The sequence below is a fragment of the Bidens hawaiensis genome, unplaced genomic scaffold (genome assembly GCF_021521415.1).
Source record: "Bidens hawaiensis isolate Kalapana, Puna unplaced genomic scaffold, B.hawaiensis_p1.1 tig00045406_1, whole genome shotgun sequence".
NCBI classification, from domain to species: domain Eukaryota; kingdom Viridiplantae; phylum Streptophyta; class Magnoliopsida; order Asterales; family Asteraceae; genus Bidens; species Bidens hawaiensis.
The window spans coordinates 109,226-134,853 of NW_027505939.1; the positions used below are offsets into that span (position 1 = coordinate 109,226).

At 37.8% G+C, this 25,628-nt stretch overlaps 1 protein-coding gene and 2 pseudogenes across 3 annotated transcripts; 2 read left to right on the plus strand and 1 right to left on the minus strand.

The window, feature by feature from the left end:
• Positions 1-247: 247 nt before the first annotated feature.
• Positions 248-1,446, plus strand: LOC143616043 (putative WRKY transcription factor 41; annotated as a pseudogene). Its single transcript, XR_013150592.1, has 3 exons — positions 248-469; positions 549-677; positions 952-1,446. The product of XR_013150592.1 is annotated as a putative WRKY transcription factor 41 (transcript).
• Positions 1,447-7,459: 6,013 nt separating this feature from the next.
• LOC143616046 (protein trichome birefringence-like 25 pseudogene) lies at positions 7,460-9,911 on the minus strand (annotated as a pseudogene). The gene is made up of 2 exons (XR_013150593.1): positions 9,734-9,911; positions 7,460-8,534 (listed from the first exon to the last, which is right to left on the minus strand). The product of XR_013150593.1 is annotated as a protein trichome birefringence-like 25 pseudogene (transcript).
• Positions 9,912-14,655: 4,744 nt separating this feature from the next.
• On the plus strand, positions 14,656-18,195 carry LOC143616044 (CMP-sialic acid transporter 1-like). Its single transcript, XM_077089003.1, has 8 exons — positions 14,656-14,706; positions 14,781-14,864; positions 15,264-15,478; positions 15,560-15,638; positions 16,218-16,387; positions 16,475-16,661; positions 17,360-17,437; positions 18,022-18,195. Exons 1-8 carry the CDS (start codon positions 14,656-14,658, stop codon positions 18,148-18,150), a joined length of 993 nt encoding a protein of 330 aa, XP_076945118.1. The 3' UTR covers positions 18,151-18,195.
• The last annotated feature ends 7,433 nt before the right edge of the window (positions 18,196-25,628 follow it).

Here is a 25,628-nt window from a genome sequence, read left to right on the forward strand (position 1 = left end):
TACATTCCTCTCTCTTCAACTTATTCAACAAACAAACTTCCATTGGTTCCATTATATATCCATCCATCCACCCAATCCAAATCCAAATCCAAATCCAAATCCAATCTGACAACTTCATTTTTTTAAACTTTATTCTCTCCCATTTTTATTTATGCTTATTGTCCATTTGTCCATAAAACCAAGTAAGATCATCACTTGAGATCTTCCACACTTTTAGTTTCAAAAAAATAAAATTCCCAACTTTGTTTTTTGAAATGGAAAAAAGGCCTTTGATGAATGAGCTAACTCAAGGCAGAGAGTTAGCTAACCAACTTAAAGGCCACCTTGATAAACCTATGTCACCACAAGCATGTGAGTTTCTTGTTGAGAAGATACTTTCTTCCTATGAAAAAGCACTTTCTATGCTCAATCAAGAATCCACTCATTCTGCTTCTTCATATTCACCTCATGATCATTGCAATAAGAAAAGGTAACTTTCTTTTTTTACTTTAATTTGGACTTTGTGGGTTGTTTTTGAAACTTAGTTAATTTTTTTTGTTGTTTTACAGAAAAACAATGGAAAAGTGGAGCGAACAAGTGAAAGTGTGTTCAGGGAACATGGTGGAAGGCCCTCTTAGTGATGGATATAGTTGGAGGAAATATGGTCAAAAGGATATCTTAGGTGCTAATCATCCAAGGTTAGAAACTAATTTACAAGCTTAAGTACTTATGTTTATTTGAAATATCTACAGTCTCAATGTACCTGGTCTTATCTACTTGGAATCTTATTAAATGGTACTTGTTCATATTCATTGCATTGGGTCATCAATATTCACTAGTAGCCCCCAAACAAACCAACCTTTTCCAATTTAATGCTTGGAAAAGCAAAAAGTTGTTATATTGCACATATAATTGGAAATCCTTTTTGTTTAATGGTTGGTTGTTATATTAATGTTTGGAAATTGATTGCAGGGCGTATTATCGATGCACTCATCGAAACGTCCAAGGATGTTTGGCGACGAAACAAGTACAACGATCCGATGATGATTCATCGGTGTTTGAAGTAATTTACCGAGGAAGACATACTTGCATCCAAGCCACTCAACTTTCAAAAGCATTGGAGAAAAAACCGAAGAAAGAAGAGGACAAAAAGTGTATGGACCGCGTGTTTAGCTTCAAAGCTTATAAAGGGGGTGACGAAGGCTTGTTTCCTAGCTTCTCGTTCGCCTCAACACCAATTGAAACCGAGAAGTTAGAGAATTTGTTCTATTTAGGGTGTGATTTTAACCATAATTTGCAAAGTTCGGATTCTGATCTTAGCGACATCATCAACTCAACACCAACTTCCGTGACAAATTCGCCTTTTGGGGGTGTGATTTGGATTTGGATTTGGATATGGATTTCTCACTTGATCAGGATTTCGATGTCACGAACTCGGAGTTGTTCGTGTAGAAATTTGCTTATTATTGTTGTTGCTACTTGATCATAAGGAAGACAATAGAAGAGGGTAGATAGGTTTAAGGATGTACAAGTTTTTGTTATGTTGGTTGGGTTACTTGCAATTATAGATGATATGTCTAGTGTGACTTATGCACTCTGCCATCTTCTTTTTCTTGAATGTAAATTATTTTTCAAGATAATTGTATGTTTTCTAGTGATTGCCAACAAATTAAATAAAAGTGATTTTGTAGGGCTAGTGTTTGTTTATCAAATTGTTATTCTTTTATCAAAATTAGATATATAATTACACCAAAACAAAGATTATAGAATCTGGCTCACACACATGTGCACTAAGGACCAAAGGGATGCATATGTTTGGGAATTAATGTGATAGAAAAAAATAATAATAATCAAAACTAATGCTCTGAATTTATTTTTTCATTTACTTTTCATAATTTATATTCTACTTTGATGAATTCTTAAGGTGGTGTTTCTTTCTATGTTAGCAAGTTTTAGTTAAAAGTTTTACAAATATTTGTTCTAAACTTTTTATTTTTGTATAACATTTTTATATTAACAAGTTTTACAAACATTTTTATTATAGAACAAAAACTTTCATCTAACAACCTTCTCATTTATCACTTACAGAGACCAACAATGATAACTAAATAGATTGTGGGTTAAAAAAAAGTTAATATTTAAATTATATATGTGTACATATATAAAATTATATATATTAAAAAATAACAATTAAAAACTAAAAAGAATTTTGGGTCCTGAAAATTGAGGCCCTAAAGCGAATGCCACATTTTTAAAACATAATCAGCCATCAGCAAATTACTCATGTGGCCAAGACTAAAGCCATTATCAAACATCAAGATAAGGGTTATTTAGGTAAATGAAGTTTTAAGAAAAACAAAACGATCATCATATAATGATGATTTCCTATAATTTACTAAGCATGATTTTTAATCTCTTAACAAATGAGATCATAGAATGTATATAAAAAAAACAAAGTTAACGTAACATATTTTTATCAACAATTTGCTTGTGTAGAGGGAGATCCGGTATTTTCTGAATCCTTATCTAAGGATTTACAAAAAAAATTCTTTCAACAAAGATGTGAATTGGGAGGGATTGGTCGACGAAATATGAATCGGAGACTAAACCTTGATATACCCCAGAACAATACATTTTTGTTACCGAGAGATATATTGGCAGCCGCGGATCGTTTGATTCGAATCAAATTTGGAATGGGTACACTTGACGATATGAATCATTTGCAAAATAAACGTATTCGTTCTGTAGCGGATCTTTTACAAGAGCAATTTGGGTTAGCCTTAGTTCGTTTAGAAAATATGGCTTGAGGAAACATATATGCAGCACTTAAGCATAACTGGACACCAACTCCTCAGAACTTGGTAAATTCAACTCCCGTGTTCAGCGGGTCATGCATAGTAATGTTATGACTCCAAGATCAGCAAATATAGTTTTTAAAAGATTGGGTTTTGCGATTCAAAAGGGGGTAGCGGCGCAGCTTGTTGCCCGCTTACCTTCTGTTTCGATGTAATCCAATAAACAATTATATACATAAAGAATTGATTCAAATATTTTGATTAATTTTTATTTTTATCTTATTTGTTATACATTTCCACGACACTAGGGCTAACACTTCTTAACGGTTCTATGATGATAAATCTATCTCCCGTTTGTGTTTGTGCTCATGTTTATTTCATGGCCTTTGTAAACATCAACCGCACTATCAATAGCAGCATCACGAGTTATGTTTGGATCAAGCCCAGATAGTGCAACCGGCGCTATAAAAGTTTTGTACCTACAATGAAGGTGAGGACACTATCTGACACAAAAGATAAAAAAAATGATCAGCTATGAGAAGTTTTTTGCAAAACCAACATCAAGGGTTGTCTCTCTGTACCCTGAGACCAAGTTTATGTAAGTTGGACGATGTTAAGTGAATGAAAATAATAGAGTGGTTGTTGGAATAAGTTATACCTGGATTATGTACCTTCACTTACTCGCTTTGTAGTTAGCTACAAAGTTCGCACCACTTTGCTTCATCTTTGATTGTTGCATTCCCAGTGTTGAGATTTGGTTTGGCTTAGTACAATGTTTTCTTAATGCAATATTAGTTTTCTTATTATTGTAGTTAAATCTGGAAAAAGAATGTTACTGATTTTTGAGATGTTAAAATTAATTAAACTTAATTGTAAAAAAGTAAGTTTATAAATCTTTTGGTCTTGAAGCTTAATAATAATAATAATAATAATAATAATAATAGTAATAATTTTAATAATTTCAGCTATCACTTTTTAGCGTTGTCATACCCAACTAACAAATTGACTGGTAATAGTCCTACCTTTTATAAATTTTTCTTCCATCGAGCCACGACTAACAGATTACTAACTCTATTAATTTCTGGCTGACATGTCACCTTTTGGTAAACCACCTATAGATTCATCCCCAATTTGAGAACCTCTAGGTCCAGTAACCCTACGAATTGCAATTATATCGTGGTTAAATGGCAACCATATGCAAAAGACGATGACGAACTCGTTTAGATACTCTTGAAATTTGTAGGGATTGGATGTAGAATAACATTAAAGAGAAATCATTTAAAGAAAAAACAGACCCACATAATAAGATTTTGACAAGTAGTAGGCTTTGACATGTCTGGAAGAAGTTAACAAAGTTAGTCCGGATAGCCATAGTTTTGATTATTAAAAACCAATACCCCTAATAATAAAATTAAAATGTAATCTTCTTATAGGTTTAACCAAAACAAAGGTAAGTAAATAATTTGGATCCGTTTGCATATTTCGTTTCGTTGATTGTCGTTGAAGGCGTTGCAGCCACTCTTCTTGCCTTAAACTTTATCTTCAAACAGGTCGCTTAATCTAATTTATTTAATATGTTTATTATTTATTGAATAAGTACCTTGATTGATTTTTGATCTACAACTAGAATGGCATGACAACATACATAAAACAAAATACCCATTTGTATCTATCTGCATGCTTAAATGATCTAAATAAGTTCGGGTTATAAAATCGATTTGTGCGCGGCCAAAAACTTGTTTTTTCTCCAAATCGGGTCAGTTTAAGTCTCCAAAGTGCAAACTGGTATACGACCAGTTTAGGGTTGGGCTAGAATTAGATCTGGGTTTGGATTTTGGTGGTGTTTATTTGTTTGGGAGATGGCTCCCGGCCTGATCACCCTGGTAGACCCGGAAATTTTTTAAAAGAAAATTATATATTTATGATTTTTTTTTGAAGAAAAGATGTATTATTAATGTGTAAACCTAATTTCCCAATTCATTTAAACTCATTTTTATAACAAAAACTTTTTGCACAACCTAAACCATAACCCAATAATCCTATTTTAAAATTTACTTGTTTAAACCCAATATAAAAAACTCTTTTACTTAAAGAAGCAAATTTTTTTAACTTTAAGCCCAAAAATTTACTTGTTTTTAGTGATTGAATTTTTTCAAAGTCTTTCAATATTTTTGCATGTATAAAAAAAATAATTATTTCAATGACTGGGCGGTTCATGATTGAAGAAACGTGGATCGACTCACTGGTAGACGATCAACTTTCCTCGGGTATGAGTATGCTATTTCACCGATGGTTCTCCGGAGTATGGATTCTTCCACCTACAAAACGAGCAGCACCGTGAACTTACCCCTCAGAAAGGGACAGAGGGGTCATCTTTGGGGTAACCCTCCGGTGTGAGAATAAGAGATTGTAGGAGAAGATAATAATAATCTGAGAGTGAGTAAGGAATTGGAATGTATTTTCTTGCTTACCTCCCCTTGTGGAGGTGGTGTGGTATTTATAGTGCTAGGGTTTCCAATGATTGGGCTCAGATCCCATTAGGGCCTTTTTGGCCTCCTCCTATCGCTTTGCGCCACGTGTCCTTAGGACACCTGGTGCTTTTTCATTGATTATTCTCTGACCCAGGTATTTCACCTGACCCATGTGCAATCACGTGGTAGCACATGGGTTTTGCTGAGTTGTCCATCTTTCATTGGCAGCTGTCAACATCAGCATATTCTTATTCCTTAAAGGATACCTTCTGGAAGGTTGTCTGACGAGCACAATCAAGGTTGTCCTTATCCTGATTTGGATAAGGACGAGGTTGATTATGTGCATGTGTGATATGCGCCTATCCTGAGGATGCGCGAGGTCTTCTCTTTATTCTCACGCGCAGATGTTTCATGCGCAGATGTGATATGCGCAAGCATATGTAATATGCGCCACGCGCAGATGTGATATGCGTGAGCATGTATGATGCGTGAGCATGTGATATGCGCCACGCGCATATGTGATATGCGTGAGCATATATGGTGCGTGAGCATGTGATACGCGTGGGCATATGTGATGCGTGAGCATATGTGATATGCGTGAGCATATGTGATGCGTGAGCATATGTGATATGCGCCATGCGCATAGGTTTTGGCTTTGTGCCTTCATGATATCTTGATTTCAAGCCTCTTGTCCATATCTTGTGGGTTGACCCGCCCAGCTCGATGTTAAGGCGGGTACATACCTCTTCAATGATTAATAAAAATTAATTCTTATAAAAATTCTTAGAATATTGGCTTCAAACGATTTATTAAACGAGCCTTAAGAGCTTGTTTAGCTTGATCGCGAGTCAAGCTTTTAAGGATCCAAGTCCTAGTAACTACGCTCACTTACACTCGTATAAGGAACCTAAGCACACCTTGATTCTTGAATTTTAATCAGCATTTAGCTTCTATATGAAATCTGTAGATATAGTATTTAACATATGTACTCGATAACTCATATATAAAAAGCGAATAATCGTTAAGAATTTAGACTATGTTTTCATCATGAAAGCCATTTTTTGAAATGGACTATTAAGTGAATTAGTGAATTGGGTTGTGACTATTGTATATGTATATAATATTTGTTTTAAAAGTTACGGGCCTCCTTGGGCGATTGGGCCCAGGGCCTAGGAGTGTTCAGAAAAACCGAATCCGATTTCATAATTCAATTTTCGATTTGGTTATAACTGAAAACCGAATTCCAAATTCGATTACAAATCGATTTGTGGATTTATTTGGTTTAACCGAATTAATCGATTAAAATGTAAACTATATTAGTTATTTTGTATATGGCCCGGTATTGTTTAAGCCCATAACTAGCATGCAGTATGATAGTCCATATCCATATCCATGATGTTTCATTTTGGATGTTTTAGGATGGTTATTTTATGCTTTACTAGTTGTATGGTTAAGACTATTTAATGTTTCATCAATATGGTTGTTTTAATATGGCCCTTAACTTTTGGTTTTAGGATGTATATATATTTTGATCTAGTACGGAACCCAAACGGTTGTCCGAATATGGAACACAAACAGAAAAAATTGTTGTTTCGGATGAATTCGATGAATACGGTTTAAATCCATTTGTTCAGTTTTAACCGAAACCGAAACAGTTCCATCAAATCATAATCATCCGGTAGTTAGTGACTATTATCTGATCAAAATCATTCGGTTGGCATAAAAAGTGTATGTATATGGTGTGTGTTTTCTGAAAAAGTTATTTAAGTATTATTCGTACGTGTATACGCAGAAGGATCCCTTTCCTGAAAAGAAGCAAGGCTCGGTCAGCATCGTTGAACAGGTAGACCGAAACAGATGATGCTTATAGGCGAATTCGACATGTATTCCCTCGTTAAATGCTTCCATTTCGGCTTGTATTTTGCAAGTGCGTTTCATGAAATCCGACTCTTTGAATAAATTTCGATAACTTTTTCGTTGAATGTTTTTCTTTTGCATTTATAGATTCTTTGTTTTCTCAAGTCTATTTCATAACCTGCATACTATTAGGGATGCATAATTAAGTTGTGATCATCATGCATACAGTTTATATAACTATTCATACCAAAAGGATTATATCCAGTCTCTGAGATTATGCAACATCCATAGTCATGTGCTATACGCCTTAATCTTCGGTAAACAGAACATAAATTACACGACCAAAAATCGGCCAAGGAAGTGAAATAAAAATCTTATCTTTATTATTCTGTAACGAGTATATGAATGAGTAAATCATTCCATGAGTCAATCGGGCCAGGCAAGCACCAATGCAAACAATCATTTTGAACTTGAACATTCGAATCTTTCCCTTCGAACGGATGGAACGAACGGTAGGGCCCAGGGTGACCGTCTGGCCTCAACAACGCCAAACGGGTCGTATCAAACAGTTTCAGAGTCAGCCCGTTTGTATTCCCGACCGCTTTCCTGAATTCTTCCAGTTCAATCTCTCTCATTATTGTATCAATATCTCGCAATTCAATCTCACTGTCTTCGAAAGGAACCGTCCTGTTACAATACCCGCCCGTGTTCCACTCACCATTCTCGAAATGGTCAGGTGTTGTGGTCTGGAACAAGGTGTAAACCTTGTGGTCCAACTTTGCAATGAAGTTGAGAGTCGTCTGTAAAGCTCGACGGTACGCGTAATAAAACCCGACCTCCGTTACATTCTCTAGTTTACAGTTATGACACCCAACGATCGTGTTGTTCTCATAGTATACCGCTGTTTTCAAGAACCATTTCCCGGCTGCAACCTTCATGTAGTCAAACTTACCAAACTCGTTGACCCATTCGGAGCCCGGCTCGTCAAGATGGAGCCGAACCGCACCCGAAGCGTGCCCGTCATTATCTTCAAATATTCTGGCTTCGGTTAGAAAAGGCGACCAAATCACCGAAAGTGTGAAGTTATGCGAATCAAAAAACCATCTTCTGCTTCGGTATTCTTCGTCGTGATACACCTCTACCGGTCGTTCCACTTGAGTAAGAATGCATAGCAATGACTGCACGTGGTTGCGTGAGATTGAGTCACCGATGAAGGCCATGGACTTGTTGGTCATGAAACGAAGAAATTTTGTGGCGTCAAATCTTGGTAATGTGCAGTCGCGAGGCGCCCACCGCCAGTATATGTAACTGGAATCGGGCCGGCCGTTTTTCATGCAGTTTTGGTGGTGTTCTATTGTGCTACAGGTGGTGTTGGTGTATGGTGGGCCTGTGGGATCCTTAACCCATTGTCCTGTGAATATATCACAGCTCCCTAACCATGGACAATACTTTAATATTATGATGATATGTTTGTCTTGTGAAAAAAGTAGACATAAAAATGTTCAACCATGTCTCAAAATTGCATCATTTTAATGTTTTGGAAACAAAGTGTGAGACCAGGGTTGGGTCATGGGGACAGTTGAGCCCATCTGGTCTTTGTTTTGAGGATGGTCAAGCCTGAACCGGGCCACGTCCAAACCGGTTCACACATGGTCCCTCATAGGGTTGTTCAAAAAGCTCGCAGCTCGGGCTCGTGGATCGCTCGAATAAAATTAGCTAAAAAAACTTGACTTGAAACAACCTGAGTTGAGTTGACTCATTTTTGTAATCATGGCTCGGCTTGTTTAACTTCAAAAGCGAGCTCGAGCCTAGCTGAGCTGCCTCGTTTAATTTCGAGCCCTAGTCCCTCAAGTGTTCAACTTTCTACATTTTCAATTTCTAGTATGTGACCAGCACAATGTTTGGGAAGGAATTAGAATTTTTATTTTTTATTCTATTTATAAAGTTGCAACCCAAAAAAAAAATTACCCTCACCGAAGTTAAGGGTTAGAAACCAAACAAAAATTGATGGTTTTACATATAATTAAAACCGAACTAAATTGATGGAGTTTCATTTTTTATTTTTAGGTTTAACTTTAAGTAATCAATAAAAATCTAATAAGTCATGTAACTCAAGTATTTTAGCGCAAATATATACCAATCAACTATAGTTATTTATTAACAAATAGATTTAAGCCCAACTTCATATTTTGGCCCACAGTTTCAAACCAAAATGGCCCCGAAAAACCGATACCGAAAAGTTTTCGAAAACAAAAACCCCAAACCAACAAATGCACACCCCTACCCAAAGCCCAACCATTTCTCGAATTAAAAGTTTTCAATACATGGTCTTCATTTTTGTGAGGCTGTTTTTGTAATGTTTAAATTCTATCATTAAAGCTAAATTAATCTAACCGAACTAATATTGATTTCAAGCTAGATGTTCTGTAAACTTGATTATTAAAGGATGTTATTCTTCAACATAACTTGATTTAATCAAGTTTTAATAATAAAAATAATAGTAGTAGCAGTAGTACTAGTACTAATAATAATAATAATAATAATCAATTGAATTCGCCATTTTCTAACAAAAAGAAAAAGAAAAAGAAAAAGAAAGAGTAATAAGTAATAAATGAAGGCAGACATGCATACTGATAGGAGTTGGAGGTTGAGCAATGGGGAGTGTGAAATTAGCAGCTGCTGCCGGAGGTGACCGAATCCGAATATTATTCGGTGTAAATGGAGTGGTTGAAAAGTATAGGCGATAAGCAAAGCCCAAAAGAATCAAAGAGACAATGATCTTAACAAACAGATTCCTAGTAATTGTCATGTCTGCACTCATATCATAATCGGAGAAGAAACTGAAACACACACTGAAACTAGGATTTGGTTTGGGCATACATAGGAGTATGTTGTGCTGTGTGTGGGACATGTGTCATGTGGTTGGATTTTAGTGTTGGTGGGGTCGGTCTATAATACAAACATATTGGGACCAATTCCATTTATTACTCTAACCAACATTTCACAATATTTATTTTTTTAACCGTGTTTGAAACTGTTCTTGATACTTCATATTAAACGATCGATGTTTATACTGATTTGGCACTTTAAGTTTGACTCAGGATCATTCCTATTAGGGGTGTAAACGAGCCGAGTCGAGCCCGAGCTCGGCTCATTTAACTTATACAGAGCTAGAGCTCGAGCTCGAGCTCGAGCTCGGCTCGTTTCGAGCTCTATTTTCAAAGCTCGAGTTCAGCTCGATAATAGATTTTCAAGCTTGAGCTTGGCTCGGGCTCGGCTCGTTTACTATTTATCAATTATTTTTTATATAATTATAATTATCTTTATATATTTCTTCTATTATAATTGTATGTACAAAATAGGATATATTATTTTAGTTATTTTTATTTGTTTTTTATAACATTATATATATTAATTAATAATCATTAAATATATTTTTTAAAAAATTATATAAATGGCAGGCTCGTTTAGGCTTGCGAGCCAGCTCGAGCTTGATAAGTGAAGCTCGGGCTCGGGCTCGTTTATTAAACGAGCTTATTTTCAGGCTCGAGCTCGGGCTCGGGCTCGATAAAGCTCGGCTTGATCGAGCTTTTTAACGAGCCGATCTCGAATAGCTCGGCTCGTTTGCACCCCAAATCATTATCAAGGAGGAATCCTAGACAGGTATTGAACCAAGATCATATAGATCTCAAGACTCAACAAACACTCTCTTACTATTAAGGGTCTACAAAGTCGGATATCCGGACCTTTCGGATGATAGATTTCATTATCCGAATCCGAAATTTCGGATACCTGATCGAATAGTGAACCAGATACTCGAAATATCCGAAAAAAATAATAATTATAATAAAATTTAAAGAATTACTTTTAAAAATATTCGGGATATCCGAAAAATTATCTAAAATATCCAAAAATTATCCGAAATTTATAAATAAAATTTATTATTTTAATAATTAAAAATATTTCGGATAGTTTGGATAACCGAACTTATCCGAACTATCCCGAACATTTTCAAAATCACTATCCAAATTTTCAGATAATTTGGATTCGGATTTTTGGATACGAATTCGGATTCGATTTTTTTTAACGCCATAACTTACTACCAACAGGCAGAAAGACCAATTAAATTATTAAAATTGTAACAATATGTTGTTATTCAATTTCTCATGAAACATATTTATGATTTACGAAGTACTATTTGTGATATGATTAAGCCGTAAAGCTTAAGATAACAAAATACATATATAATAAGAATAACTTACTTAATGTGTAAAAGACAAATCCAAGGAGATAAAATCACACATGGAGCATGATTTCATGTTCTACACATGCGGCATTCTTTATTTTTAAACAATATTAGAATAGTTGTATTAAAACAAATTGTAATAGTATGTACACAAATAAATGCATCTTAACAAACACGTATTAAATAAGTATTAAATATGAGAAAAGTACTACAACTCGGGCCTTTTAAAGTCGTATATGTAAAGAAAAAATTTGTAGACCAGTTAAAAAAAAATGTGTTTTTAATAAAAGTTTAATGTTGGTCAATTCTGATTAGATGTTTGGGTAAGAGACCAACCGTTAAAACTATTGTTCTCCTGTGAACTTGAAGATGAGTAGGATTACGTATTTAGCCCAAGCTAAGGATGAATTGTAGGCTTGTTTAGCGTTGGTTTCTGTCACACCCCGACCAAAGGCGGCGGAACATGCCGAGGTGTAACGATTGTCCATAAGCACATGACACTAATTAAAGTGACAGTATTTAATAAATACATTTCATTTCATAACATCGAAAATGTCACATAACAATTATCCATAAAATAACCATAAACAAGATATCACAAAATATGGCAAATTTGATATTGTTCGTTTTTACTAATATCCTAAGGTCTTTGATGTCGTTTTCTTCACAATCATAAATCAACCAAGATGCAAACCTGCAACATTTCAGAAAATAAAGTTTGTCAACACAAAGGGCGGTGAGCAATTCATAAGTTTAATCATATTAGTATATAATAAAAATAGCCACAAAACTTGCATACGAAACGATAAATAAAAGTGGCAATTTGGATAAATAGATATCGCTAAACACATTAGCAACACCTAGCTATAAGGGGATGCCAAATAGTCTAAGATTTTATAGTTATCGTTAATTGCATTACGTTAACGACATTTTGCTATAAGGAAATGCCAAATAGTCTAGGATTTTATAGTTTCACCAACCAAAAGCGATAAACACATAGGCATATAAGCATAGAACACCAAATCGAGCAATTATTTAGGTAAAGTATACAACTATGTTTGTGGTTTAAGATTCAAATATAAAGCATTTTGTTGAATAAGTATGAAATGTCACCCTCAAAATAAAATATGGAAAATGGGGTATGAAGTACTCGCCTTCAAGTAATAAACTTGAAAGATGATAATTTGAAGATTTGTCGGAACGACGAGTTTAACGCACAATGCCTAAAAAGAAAAGAAGTCTTGAATTTAGAAAGGTTATCTTGAAAGTCTTTAAACAAAATAAATGTTGAGAAATGTAAATAATTAAAGTTCAAGGTTTTAAAATGTAACTATATAATAATTTATAATAATAACTCTTTAAAAATGTAAGTTTGCTCGAAACCGGGTTAAAGTATCTAACCTTAATATTTACTCAACCTATGTTAAGTAATAAGGTGGATAAAATGCAAGAATGCAAATCCCTTTGGAATAAAGATACTAAAACGGTTTTTTTTTTATCGAGTGTTTAGGTTGTCCGTTCGGGTCTTGATAGTTGGTCAAACCCAAAGTCAACTTTTCAAAATATTGAATGTTATGAGATAACTCAATAAAATTTAATAAGACTTAACCAAGTATGTAGTTCCATTGTTTTAGAACTAACAACGCACGTTAAGCGAGTGTTCGGTTTTGTCGGTCCAAACTTTGTTATGAGATCAAGTTGGATCCAACATTTCCAAGTACTTAAGAAAATATTTAAAAATCAATTTGTAACTATTTTTAAAGAAATATACAAGTCTTGATGGCTGAAAAAAAAATACACTTGTGTGTCTTAAGCGAGTAAGAATTTGTTTGGTTCGGTTTCCATCTCACAACAAGTTCATAGATGGTTTCCACATGTCCAAACTTGTATAATAATGTACAAATAAAAATACTTTAAGTTTTACAACCAAAAGTTAACAATAAAGTCTTTAAACAAAAGTTCGGTTTTAGTTCGGATCGTGTTTCGGGTTAAAACCGACGTAAGATTCTACAAACCCATAACCATAGAATTTGTAAAAATGATTTTAGAAACTTAGATCTAACAATAAGTATATTTAAACAATTATTTAACAAAACTAGTAACAAAGTTTGGTTTACGGTTTAGAGCTATTCACGGTTAAACCGAAGCATAGACTCTTAAAAACTCATAACCATGAAACTTGTAAACATGACCAACAAACTAAAATAAGCAAGATTAATATGTATGAACAAGTTATATAGATGTATATATATCAAGGACACGAAGTCCTCCATGAAGCCTTACCTTATGAGGTCCGAAACCTCACCGACCGGAATCAGAGAAGTAACTACCAAAGGTAAACAAGGGGTGTATATTATAAATATGTTGCACAACCATAAACAAGTATTAATAAGGCTACATAAACTAATTAAGATGGAAGACTAAAAACCTTCAAAAACACTTAAGAAGATAACCTTGAATCTTTGATGTTTGAGAGGGTTTTTTTTTTTTTTTTTTTGGAGTTGTAGCAAGGGAAAATAAAGAGGAAAGGTGGTGCATATATAGGGTTGGTCAAATATGGGTGTGAGACACAAGAGTTTTCATGCAAAATGGATCAAGACAAAAATACAAAACAACAAATAAATAAAAATAAAAATAAAAATAAAATGAAAATAGGATGTTTTCAAGACCCAACAAGTGTGAAATAATATTGTAACATAAATCCATCATTTTGATTATAACATAAGCTTCGGTTTACAAATCGGGTCGGTTTACATAATAAACAAATACAAAAACGAATACAAACAAAACCCGAAATTGACGAATGTCACAGTTTCTAACGTCATAATATCTTTAGGCCCAAATAAGTGGTTATGGAAAGAGGCAGATGGATCTATAAACGATTTTTGGTAAAAAAAAATTGAGATGGGAATTAGATAATTTGAATCATCCGACAGTTGTTGGTAACTTTTGGTTGAAATGGATCCCTATTACGGTTAATTGTTTCGTTTGGAGGAATAAATGTAGGTGATGATACGTGTGTGTTGTGTGACATAAATCCAAAATCGTGTGTGCATCTTATGGTTCATTGCTTGATTAAGTCAGAATTAATAATATGATAAACAATTGTAATTGAAACACAATGATTTGATTAACTACGTTACATACATACTCAAGAAAAATTGAAATTGAAACTCTTTAATACATAATAAAAATATGACTTGTTGGTCGACTTGCAACTAATTAATATTAGACTGGGGGAGTCTGTCTATCAGCGGGCAAGCAAGAAAGCAAATCGAATCGACGGACGAACGGAGAATGAAATGAAATGAAATGGTACGTGGTCGCATCGCTTCTCACTCTTCTCACCAGTTCTCAGGTACAAACCCTAATTAGTTAGTTAGTTAGTAATATCATCTATCTATTCGTCTCTAATATGATTTTGATTGTCAGGGCATTTTGACTGCATTGTCACAGACTAATGGAGGATACACTTATGATTATGCCACTATCCCATTTCTTGCTGAGATCTTTAAGGTCTGCTCTCTAAACTCCGCTCCTAGTTGTTGTTAGATTGGCATTTATATGCAAATTTGATTCACATTCATATTCATATCTTAATATTTTACATAATATAATTTATTAATCATCTGTAAACATTTTTGTTTTATAGTTAATAGTTTTACTTATGAAAATAATAGAAAACTCATTACAATTTTTAATCAACAACACAACACAAATACATTATCCAATGTTCGTGTTCTTCATTTAGTTAATCGAACACGGTTCTTTGCTATTGTTCGTTCATTTATTAAGAAAACGAACATAAACTAAGATTTTCCTGTGGAGAGACAGAGAGTGTAAGAAATCGCTCAACGTTCGGCTCGCTTACAGCCCTAGACCCTATTAACATTAGTTGGGTTGCTTGCAATGCAGCTTGCTGTATCTAGCATCTTTCTGTGGAGGGAGTGCAAGAAATCACCTCCTCCGAGGATGACCACAGACTGGAAGACTGTTCGCTTGTACCCGATCCCATCAGTCATATACCTCATCCATAACAATGTTCAGTTTGCCACCCTCACATATGTTGATACATCCACTTATCAAATCATGGGGAATTTGAAAATTGTCACTACCGGAATATTATTTAGGTGGGTGGTCGTAACTTCCCTGGTCATCGTTATTAGTTTCTTTGCTTATTTAACATGCTGTCAACTTAATGTTTTTTTTAGGCTGTTTTTGAAGCGGAAGCTTTCAAATTTGCAGTGGATGGCGATAGTTTTATTGGCGGTTGGAACGACCACAAGTCAGGTTGTTTGTAAACGAATCACATGTCTTTTGCTTGATATTGCATGTAGGGGTGTAAACGAGCCAAGCTTGAGCTCCGCTTGTTTTTTAAGTTATTTTTCTAAAGCTCGAGCCTCAAGCTTTGCTTGTGAGTTGTTTTTTCAAGCTTGGGCTTGGCTCGTTTATTATTTATTAAATATTTTATGTAAGTTTTTAATTATTTTTATTTACTTAAAGGAAACCTTTTACGAGCCTAAGCTCAGCTCGAGCTCGTGTAGTGCCCGAAACAAGCCAAAGCTAGGCTCAAGCTCGGTTCTGTAGTGTAAAATTAACACAGAAATTCTAAAATAGAAAAACTTAAAAATGCACAAGGCTCGACGAGTCTAAACCAGCTTTCTATGCAAAGCTCGAGCTTGGTCTCGATAACTGAACGAGCTTTTTGACAATCGAAGCTCAAGTAGCCCGCGAGCTCGGCTCGTTTACACCCCTAATTGCACGTAAGCCTTTAGCTAAGATTTGCTGATAATATATCAAATAAGACTAGATGCTGCTAAAGTCTACTTGTAAAATCTACTAGTCCTTATCGGTTTATTGGTGATATAGGTTAAAGGATGTGGAGAGGCATCTTGTGACTCGCTATTCTCATCACCGATCCAGGGGTACATGTTGGGCGTTTTGTCTGCTTGTCTTTCAGCCCTAGCTGGAGTTTATACAGAGTTTTTAATGAAGAAGAATAATGACTCTTTGTATTGGCAGAACGTTCAACTGTATACGTAGGCTTCCTTATTCTTTATCCTCTTTTGCTTGTATAGTATAAAAAAGGTGATTATAATGTTATAGTGTGGCCTCGGATATTTCAGGTTTGGGGCAATTTTTAACATGGGGCGACTTTTTCTGGATGATTTTAGAGGGGGGTTTGAGAAAGGGCCATGGTGGGACCGTCTTTTTAACGGTTACACCATCACAACATGGCTGGTGGTATTAAATCTTGGTTCCACTGGTCTTCTGGTGTCGTGGTTAATGAAGTATGCAGACAACATCGTAAAGGTTCGTTTATTTCTTATCTTTGTTATCATCAATATTGCGATATGAACACTCGCCCTTTCAGAAGAGTTCCATATTCTTATTACAACAATGTTTTCTTGTAGTTTTAGGATTTGATATGGTTTGAATTTACTTGGCTTTGGGGCCAAATCAAATATTACAGCTTAACTTACATTTTCACCAATTTAAGAATAAACTGCTGCACGGTTACTGAAATTTGATTCTTTCTGTATATCGTCAGGCTATTTGTTTGAACTTAGCAGTGTTTTAAAAGTTGCAATTAGTCACCAATTAATCGCTAATCGGTATGCTACCGATTTGATTTCACTTAATCGGGCCAACAAATTGGTAGTCGGTCAAAATCTGTCAAAAGTGGTCAAAACAGGTCAAAATCTTTTGACGTATTTGAAAAATTAATGTAAATTTAGAAAAGATTTGTGTGTGTGTGTGTATAATTTTGAAAAGTTACATATAAACAATTAATTGCTAGTCAGTACCCTGCCGCCCGACTAGCGCTTAGCGAGTTCTAAAACAGTGTTTGTTAGGTAACTGAACCATGCATTGCGTAGAACATCATAACATTTTTGTAATTTCCTAGTATTATAATCGATAGCTTCTATGGTCTACAGACTCTACACAGACACATGATAATTATTGCACAATGACCCCATTTTCTAAGTAGCATTATATGGTTGTTACAGGTGTACTCCACTTCGATGGCTATGCTGCTGACAATGGTTTTATCAGTGTTCCTCTTTACTTTCAAACCAACGTTACAGGTAAGTAATCCATCATTCCATCCTTTTCAGTTTCTCTAGATGTTAGGGGTGAACATCTAGAGAACACTCGGTTATTTACAATAGGGTCAGGTTCTGGTTTCTGAGAATACCACTAAACGGGTCCGGGTCGGGTCTAACTCATTAGCACACCCCTACTAGATGTGGACAAGGGGTTTGCAAGGAACCGAAAAAACCGAACCGAACAGAATTTCTAGATTTTTATTTTTTTATTTTTTATTTTAAGTAATTTACAAGAATTTAATAAATGTATAACTAAAAAATTTTTGGTCAAATGTATAAGTCACTTAGTTAATAATCAACAAAATCAGTTATACTAGAGTTAATTATTTCGGTAAAAACTATTTTTCAGCCTAAAATTTTCAAGCTCAAATGGCAAGAAACGAAAAGACCGAAGCCGAACTGAAACCAAAAAACCGAAACTGAAAAAACTGAAACCGAATGGATTCAAAAATCCAAAAATCGAAATTTTGTTTTGGTTTGGTTTTAGCCCAAAACCGCACCACGCACACCCCTAGATGTGGTTGGTGTTTTTAGTTAACGAGGAGGCTTTTGTTGCGTTGCAGCTTCTTTTGGGTATTATTATCTGCATAATGTCGCTACACATGTATTTCGCACCTCCAACCACACTTGTAGGCTTGCCTGTGGCTGTGACGCCATCTCAAAGTGTAGTCTCTGATAAAACAGATTCTTGATTTTGTTTTGTATTTTATTGTATTGTTCTACATAGAAGCAGTATAATTTTCTCTTGTAAGTAGGATGAGACTGTTAAAAAGTTACTAGGAACTGATGCCATTACCACCCTTTTATTGACTTCATCATATTCACATTCATTTTGCACCATCAATGCTTCATTCTATTCATGTTTGTCATTTACAATGAACATAAAACAGCAGTAGTTAATGCTAATGTTAGTAATTATAGAAAGACAAAATGGCAAAAGACGTCATTTACGTTTGACTTGATTTTCATTAGACGTTTTTTAATAAAAGAAATAGCAAAAGACATAATTCATGTTTCAAATTTGTTTCACGTTACGTTCTTTGTCAATAACTCAGTTAAGATCATGTGCAAGTATTTTTGCAATCTTATATATAATTTATTTTATAACTAAAACTAACAAATATAAAATACTTAAAAGAACCAACCGGACCACCACCACTTCACTGCCGCACCTGCAACCACTGACGACGATGGTTCCCCAAACCCGACAAGACAGGTGAAGCTAGAGTTCGTTTTTCCGGAGGATGAAAGAGTAATACAGATCTGCCATAATCTCCACCCGTAACCGCCGTTGTTGTGTTCGCCAAATACACCAGCAGCATAACCCTGAAGACTTGTTTTTTAAGGTTTGATTAGTCCCTTTTAATTTTGGATAAAACTACCATTTTTGCCCTTGTTCCATATCTAATCACCTTCTCGTGTTCAATTTAACCGGACGCAACTTCGATTTAGCGATTGCCGGACATAAAGAAAGGGGTTATGGGTGTAGCCATGAATGGATGATTGGTGATGGTGCTCTTTGGTGGTGGTGTAGAGAGAGAGACTAGAAAGAGATGGAGTGTATGTATAATAAATATATATGTTTGTATATATATATGGAACAGATTGTTGGGCCATCAAGAAGGCACAAGTGCGGAAGATGGAGGTAGCAGAAATGAGAATGCTACGTTGGATGTGTGAGCACACAAGGCTAGACAGAATAAGAAACGTTGTGCTTCGCGAGAGATTAGGGGTGGCGAACATAGCAGACAAGATAAGAGAGTGGAGATTGAGATGGTTTGGACATGTAAAGAGAAGACAGACGACGAATCCTGTTAGATCCGTAGAAAACATTACTATAGAGGGGAGGAGGGGTAGAGGACGACCGAAATTGACTTGGGATGAGAGGATTAGGCATGATTTGATAGACCTAAACCTCTCCGAGGACATGGTTGAGGATAGGAATTCGTGGAGAAGTAGAATTAAAGTTAAGGATTTTTAGAGAGAATTGAATACCTTAGGGCTTAGACTTAACTTATTTAGGTCACATACCATAATGGTATTTCCCTTACATATTTTATTATTATTATTAGCTTTTATATTGCGGTTAAACTGTGACCTTTTTATTAATATTATTATAATTAGTAGTAGTTTTTTATATAACTGTTAAACTTTTTTTTTTTTTTTGCTTCATACACATGTTCTTAGAGCCGAGGGTCTCTTTGGAAGCCACCTCTTTATTCCTTTGGATAGAGGTACGGTGTGCCTACATCCCACCCTCCCCAGACCCTACCTATAGCTCTGCTGTCGGTGGGATTTTACTGGGTATGATTGATTGATTGATTGATTGATATATATATATATATATTTAATATATTTTAATTATAAGTAGGAATAGAAAGATAAAAATACCCTCATATGCAAGGCATATAATCAGATTTAACAAAAAAATTTAACCCGGTTAGTGACAAAGGACGTAACGTGAAACAAATTTGAAACATGAATTATGTCTTTTGCTATTTCTTTCATTAAAGGACGTCTAATAAAAATCAGGTCAAACATAAAGGACGTCTTTTGTCATTTTGTCTTATAGAAACCAGGTCTGACAGCGTATTCACATCATAATCAGACACGGTAACGGCAACCAAACCTACTAACTAAAAAGGATATCGTGACTACCTCTATTTGACGGGTCTTGGCGACGTTCAAGCATTGAAGTTTGAATATTTCAATGAGCTATTTGAAATCTTAGTCGGATCATTCAGAAAATCAGGAACGGGCATATGTGTGTTAATGTTAAGGGTCTGACTCGAAAATAGATCAAAACTGCGTTTATAAGCATAAACCATCATGTAGGTTTTGCTGAAACAACAGTGTTTCATGAATTAGCCCAATGATTTGGCAGGTAAGTTGATTGGCGCGAATCGTTGCTTTGGTTGATTTTGGCAAGGGCACTATCCTCCTTGAACTCTTGCCAACGGTCGCTTGTTAGCTCGATAACTTGGTTTGGGCTAGCCCACTTGAGTCGATGAGGGTTGGCGGTTTGTTGGCAAAGTCAAGCTCATGACTTGGGCTACAAAGAAAGACATTGACCATTACATATAAAGTCAAACTCTTTAGTGAACATGAATTACATTTCCATGTTTGAGGCATCAAAATCATAAAATCTACTTGAAGAGGTAGGTCCCAGCTGGACCCGCAAGACTCACCTTAAACAGGGACGTCTGCGCAGAGACCAACTGGATCCGCAGGACCAACCACGCTCAGAGAAGTGACGTCCTTACGCGCAGTATGCAAGCTGGTCCCGCAGGAAATGCCTCCCATGGTGAAGGACTCCGCCTGTTCCCGCAGCCTCGGATACAAGCCATGAGGGAAGGCCACCCGCGCAGCATGGCTACACGCACTAGGCACTTAACTCTCCCCAGTGTCACCTGAAGGAATGAGCAAAGGCGGGAGGGGGAAAACTCCCGCCTAAATGAGCCAGTCCGTATGATGGAGGATCTTTTGTGTGATACCTGACGAGGTACAGACAAAAGATCTGACCAAGAATGCGACAGCTCACTGACAGCAGCATGGCAGACAGCACGCCACAGCACTGTGACCAATAGCCGCCGCCTACCCACCAACTCCTGCCATACCACGTGCCTAGCCTGTAGTTGGCAGAAGAGGAAGAGTGCACGACACGCCTGCTCTGTGTCAGCCGCTACCTATCCACCACTCACAGGCAGGGCACGTGCATAGGTTACAGTTGGTAGCGTGTTGGGCCGGCTAAACCCCTTGGAAACCTACCTTCGGCTATAAATACCACAAATGTATGATCATATCTTATTACATTATCATCATAATATACCTGATATCTGCTCTAGCAATCTCTTAATATACTTTTATATTTAAAGAGCAATCTAGTCTGATTCTCACGCCGGAGGGTGGTCACAAGGAGGAACCCCCCCCCCCTTCTCAGTGACGAGCTCACGGTGTCTGTTTTGCAGGTTATCAGAAGAACCATCTTCCAAGGTCTAACCCCTCGTGGGAAACATCTCTCCAACCCCCAGGTTACTAGTAACTTGCCCGGGGTCCGGTTAGTGTTTCTTCATTGGCGCCATCCGTGCATAAAGCTAGAACTACAATTTTCTCCAGTTTTTTCAAAACTTTATACAAAAGATGGTTAGAGAAATTCCGGTAACCACAACCCCAGCCATTGGGGGGAATACCGGCAACACAGTTTTTACAAACACTACTCCGGCTACCGAAGCCGGAGCAAGTGAAGTAAATTTTACGAACACTACCCCACTTACTAAAGCAGGGGCAAGTGCAGTAAATGACCGCCTACTGGGATCCACCGATACCCAGTTTGAAAAACGAAGACTCCCCCGCCAGACTCTCGACGAAGTCAAGGCATGGGCGGAGGCACGACAAAAGGAATTCCAGGCTGAGTTGAACGAACGCTTGCGTTCCGTGCAACAGGCCGACGAATTCGAATACTGGGAGGATGACTCGGAGGAATCCGACTCCGACGCGAACCCTCGTCATAAGGCAAAAGGGAAGCGTAAAGAAACGGAAACCCAACCGAAAAGGCATTTTGGACAAGCCTTCAAACCAAAAAGCATAGATGGAAGTCCACGAGACTTCTCTAAAACGTTCAGACCAAACGTTACAAATGCAGGAACGTCCAAATTTGCAAGGGACATTGCTGAAGCAATTGCCCCGAAAAGCGCTAAACAAATGCCTAACATAGGCACATATGATGGCCTATCTGATCCAGACGATCATTTGAACAGGTTCATAGCGGGGGCAAACCGTTAGCAATTGGACGGAACCCACGTGGTGTTACATGTTCCAAATGACGCTAGTGGGGGCTGCTAGGGCTTGGTTTGATCGTTTACCGGTTAACCACATTTACGACTGGGCAGACTTCCAGCAGAAGTTTAGCCAACACTTCAGCCAGCAGCGAAAGTATACCGAGGAGCAATGGACAATCCTCAAATGCACACGGAAGAAGATGAATCTCTGCCAAACTTCATCACTCGCTTCAACTCGAAGAAGTTAAGTTTGGGCAATATCAGCGAGGATCTTGTTCGCGCAGCCTTCATCCAGGGCGCGCAGGACCCAGAGCTTATCCGGACCCTAACGGGTAAAGATGGAATGCCATCCACATGGGATGGCATCATGACAGCAGCCAAACGCTATGCGGAAACGGAGAAGCAACTGGGTAGAGACCTTCCGCAGAACACAAACCTTTACACCCAGAGGACGAGAGAGGACAACGTCCTCACCGCCCGATTGAACAAAAAACGGAAGCAAGGCATTTGGCAGTCAAGGGTAAACTTTGACACCTCATCCGGCTTACAGCACCGATTGGGTGAAAGGGATAATGTAAAGCCGCACCGGAACCCCAGATGGACGCCACTTACCAAAAGCGTCACTGACATATTTGCTACTGAAGAGCTCCCATGGCCAAAGCCTCCAGAAATCCGACATCGTCACGATGCTGATCGAGCAAGTACTGTGACTATCACAGAACAAAAGGCCACAACACTGAAGAATGCATAGACGTAAAAGACATGGTCGAAACATTCGTCAGAGATGGGACGCTCGCGCACCTCGTGGCGAAATAAAAGCTAAGCAGGCAGGCAGGTGCGTGTGGAACCACGGCTGGGGTAAACACGAATAAAAAATCAGCTTCAATAGAGACTACATGCTGCGTAAAGAACGAGATCCCGAAACAGGTGCGTGTCGGCTCGATGGCGCTCCCATCCCAACAACATGGAAGGGAGCTCATTTACACAGTTTGCATGTAAATCAATTCCAATTTGTAAAGAAAAGGCCAAGAGCCACTTCTAATGGAAATGATTCTCTCTAGAACATCGAAGCTGATGATTTTACATTTATACTTTTCTGGACACTAATATGCCGGTTTTCACCGCATAATTACGTGAAATCATTGCATGGGAAGGCGGTCCTACCCGCACGAACCCAATAACGTAACAAACCTTCACGCAGGTCAGTTGAAGGGGAAAAAGTTCAGCACCCAAAAATGAAAGTGCCGGTCTATCCGCATGAATCAATAAGGAAACTGAATAACCTGTCAACAACCGCGCGTCGAACGGTTAAAACTATCCAACACTGGTGACGACATTCACATTACGTGAAGTCGTTGCGTGGGAAGGCGCTCTTACCCGCACGAACCCAATAACGTGGCAAACCTTCACGCAGGTGAGTTGAAAGAGTTCATCTCATTAAATGAAAGTGCCGGTCTATCCGCATGAATCATGAAAGGAAAATGAACACTAACCTATCGACAACCGCGCGTCGAACGGTTCAAAACAAAATTCTTAAAAAGATGAGAAAAACCTACACGCAGGTCAGATAAAGGTAAAGTTCTGCCATCCTACTAAGTGCAAGTGACGGTTCTACCCGCACAATCACGAAAGAGGAAGCAAAACTTCACCTATTATCAACCACGTTCAAAGGTTAACTTATCCTCAAAAGATGAGAAAAACCTACACGCAGGTCAGATAAGGGTAAAGTTCTGCCATCCTACTAAGTGCAAGTGACGGTTCTACCCGCACAATCACGAAAGAGGAAGCAAAACTTCACCTATTATCAACCACGTTCAAAGGTTAACTTATCCTCAAAAGATGAGAAAAACCTACACGCAGGTCAGATAAGGGTAAAGTTCTGCCATCCTACTAAGTGCAAGTGACGGTTCTACCCGCACAATCACGAAAGAGGAAGCAAAACTTCACACCTATTATCAACCACGTTCAAAGGTTAACTTATCCTAAAAAAGTAAGAAAAACCAGCACGCAGGTTAGATAAAAGTTAAAGTTTAGCCATCCTACCAAGTGCAAGTGACGGTTCTACCCGCACAATCACGAAGGAGGAAGCGAAACTTTAACCCACTATCAACCACGTTCAAAGGTTCTTATTCTGAACACTTGGAAAATTGCTAATTTAAACTAAGTATGCAAGTCATAAGTTTATAAAGCAAGGAACCCAAAGAAGGAAATAACAGTCTTATACGCAAAAAGATTAATATTTCAATGATGTATTACAACAGTGGCCGGGTAACTACCCGCCTAAAAGAAATCTATACAAAGCTAAGTCTATCCTAGCGGTGGGAAGAGATCTTCAGGATCAGGCTTCAGGGCCACCTCCGCTTGGACCAGCACCGTCTGAGCGTGGCTGCCCAAGGAAAGCCTTAAGGATGTTTAGCCCATCATCAGCAGCAGCAGCCTCATTCACCTTCTCCACCACTGGATGCGGGAAGGCAGCGTACTGGTTCACAGCTTGGTCATAAGCAGCTTCAGTATTAACATTGAATAAAGGGAAGTTGGAGGGCGGAAAGCCTCTCTCAGCAAACCCTAGACCAAGCAGGAAGCCAGTCTTCTCCCCATCCTCATGAGAAGCGTTGAGGGCTGCGCTCATCGCATCGTCATAAGAGGTCTCTGAAAGGACCCGACGCGCAACCTACAAAAGAATACAAGTTAGAACATTTTTTAATTACGAGCGGAAAGCGTAAAGAAAAAGATAAAGATACCTGAGGCAACGCTTCTCGAAGCAGCCATTGGAGGGTAGCTTGACTTTCTTTGTAAGCACGTTCGGCTCCGTTTTTATCAAGGTTGGCAAGTTGAACTTCCTTGGCGGCAGCCTCTTCGACGCTTTTGAGTTTCCTTTCAGTGCGGTCAAGCACCCCCCTCTGGTCAAGGATCTCCTGCAGCTTCTTGGCATCTTCCATTGCCAAGGCGTCATGAGCATGCTGAAGAGCCTTTAATTTGCATTTAAGCTGCTCATTCTCTTCGCGAAGCGGCTCAACAACAGCTTCAGCCTTGGTAGCCCTCTCAGTTGAGTTTCGCGCAGTCTCCTTGGCCAGCCGAAGCTGTTCATTCACAGCTTGGGCAGCCTTGGAGCGGGCCTCGAGTCGCGCCTGGACTTCAACCTCGAGGGCCTTGAATGCCTTCTCCTTCTCGGCTGCGGCAGCGGCCAACTGCCGTTCTCCTCCCGAAGAGCCCGCGCTTCAGATACATCTTTGGCGCGAGCTGCTTTTAACTTGTCGTTTTCACGACAAAGCAGCTCGACGCGGGGCTGCGTCCGGGCCTGGAGAACCCGAAGCTCATTGGTTAGCCTACCCTCTTGGTAGCTAGCCATGGCTTCCCCCAACGCACCATGAGGAGCAGCGTGGCGAGCCCAG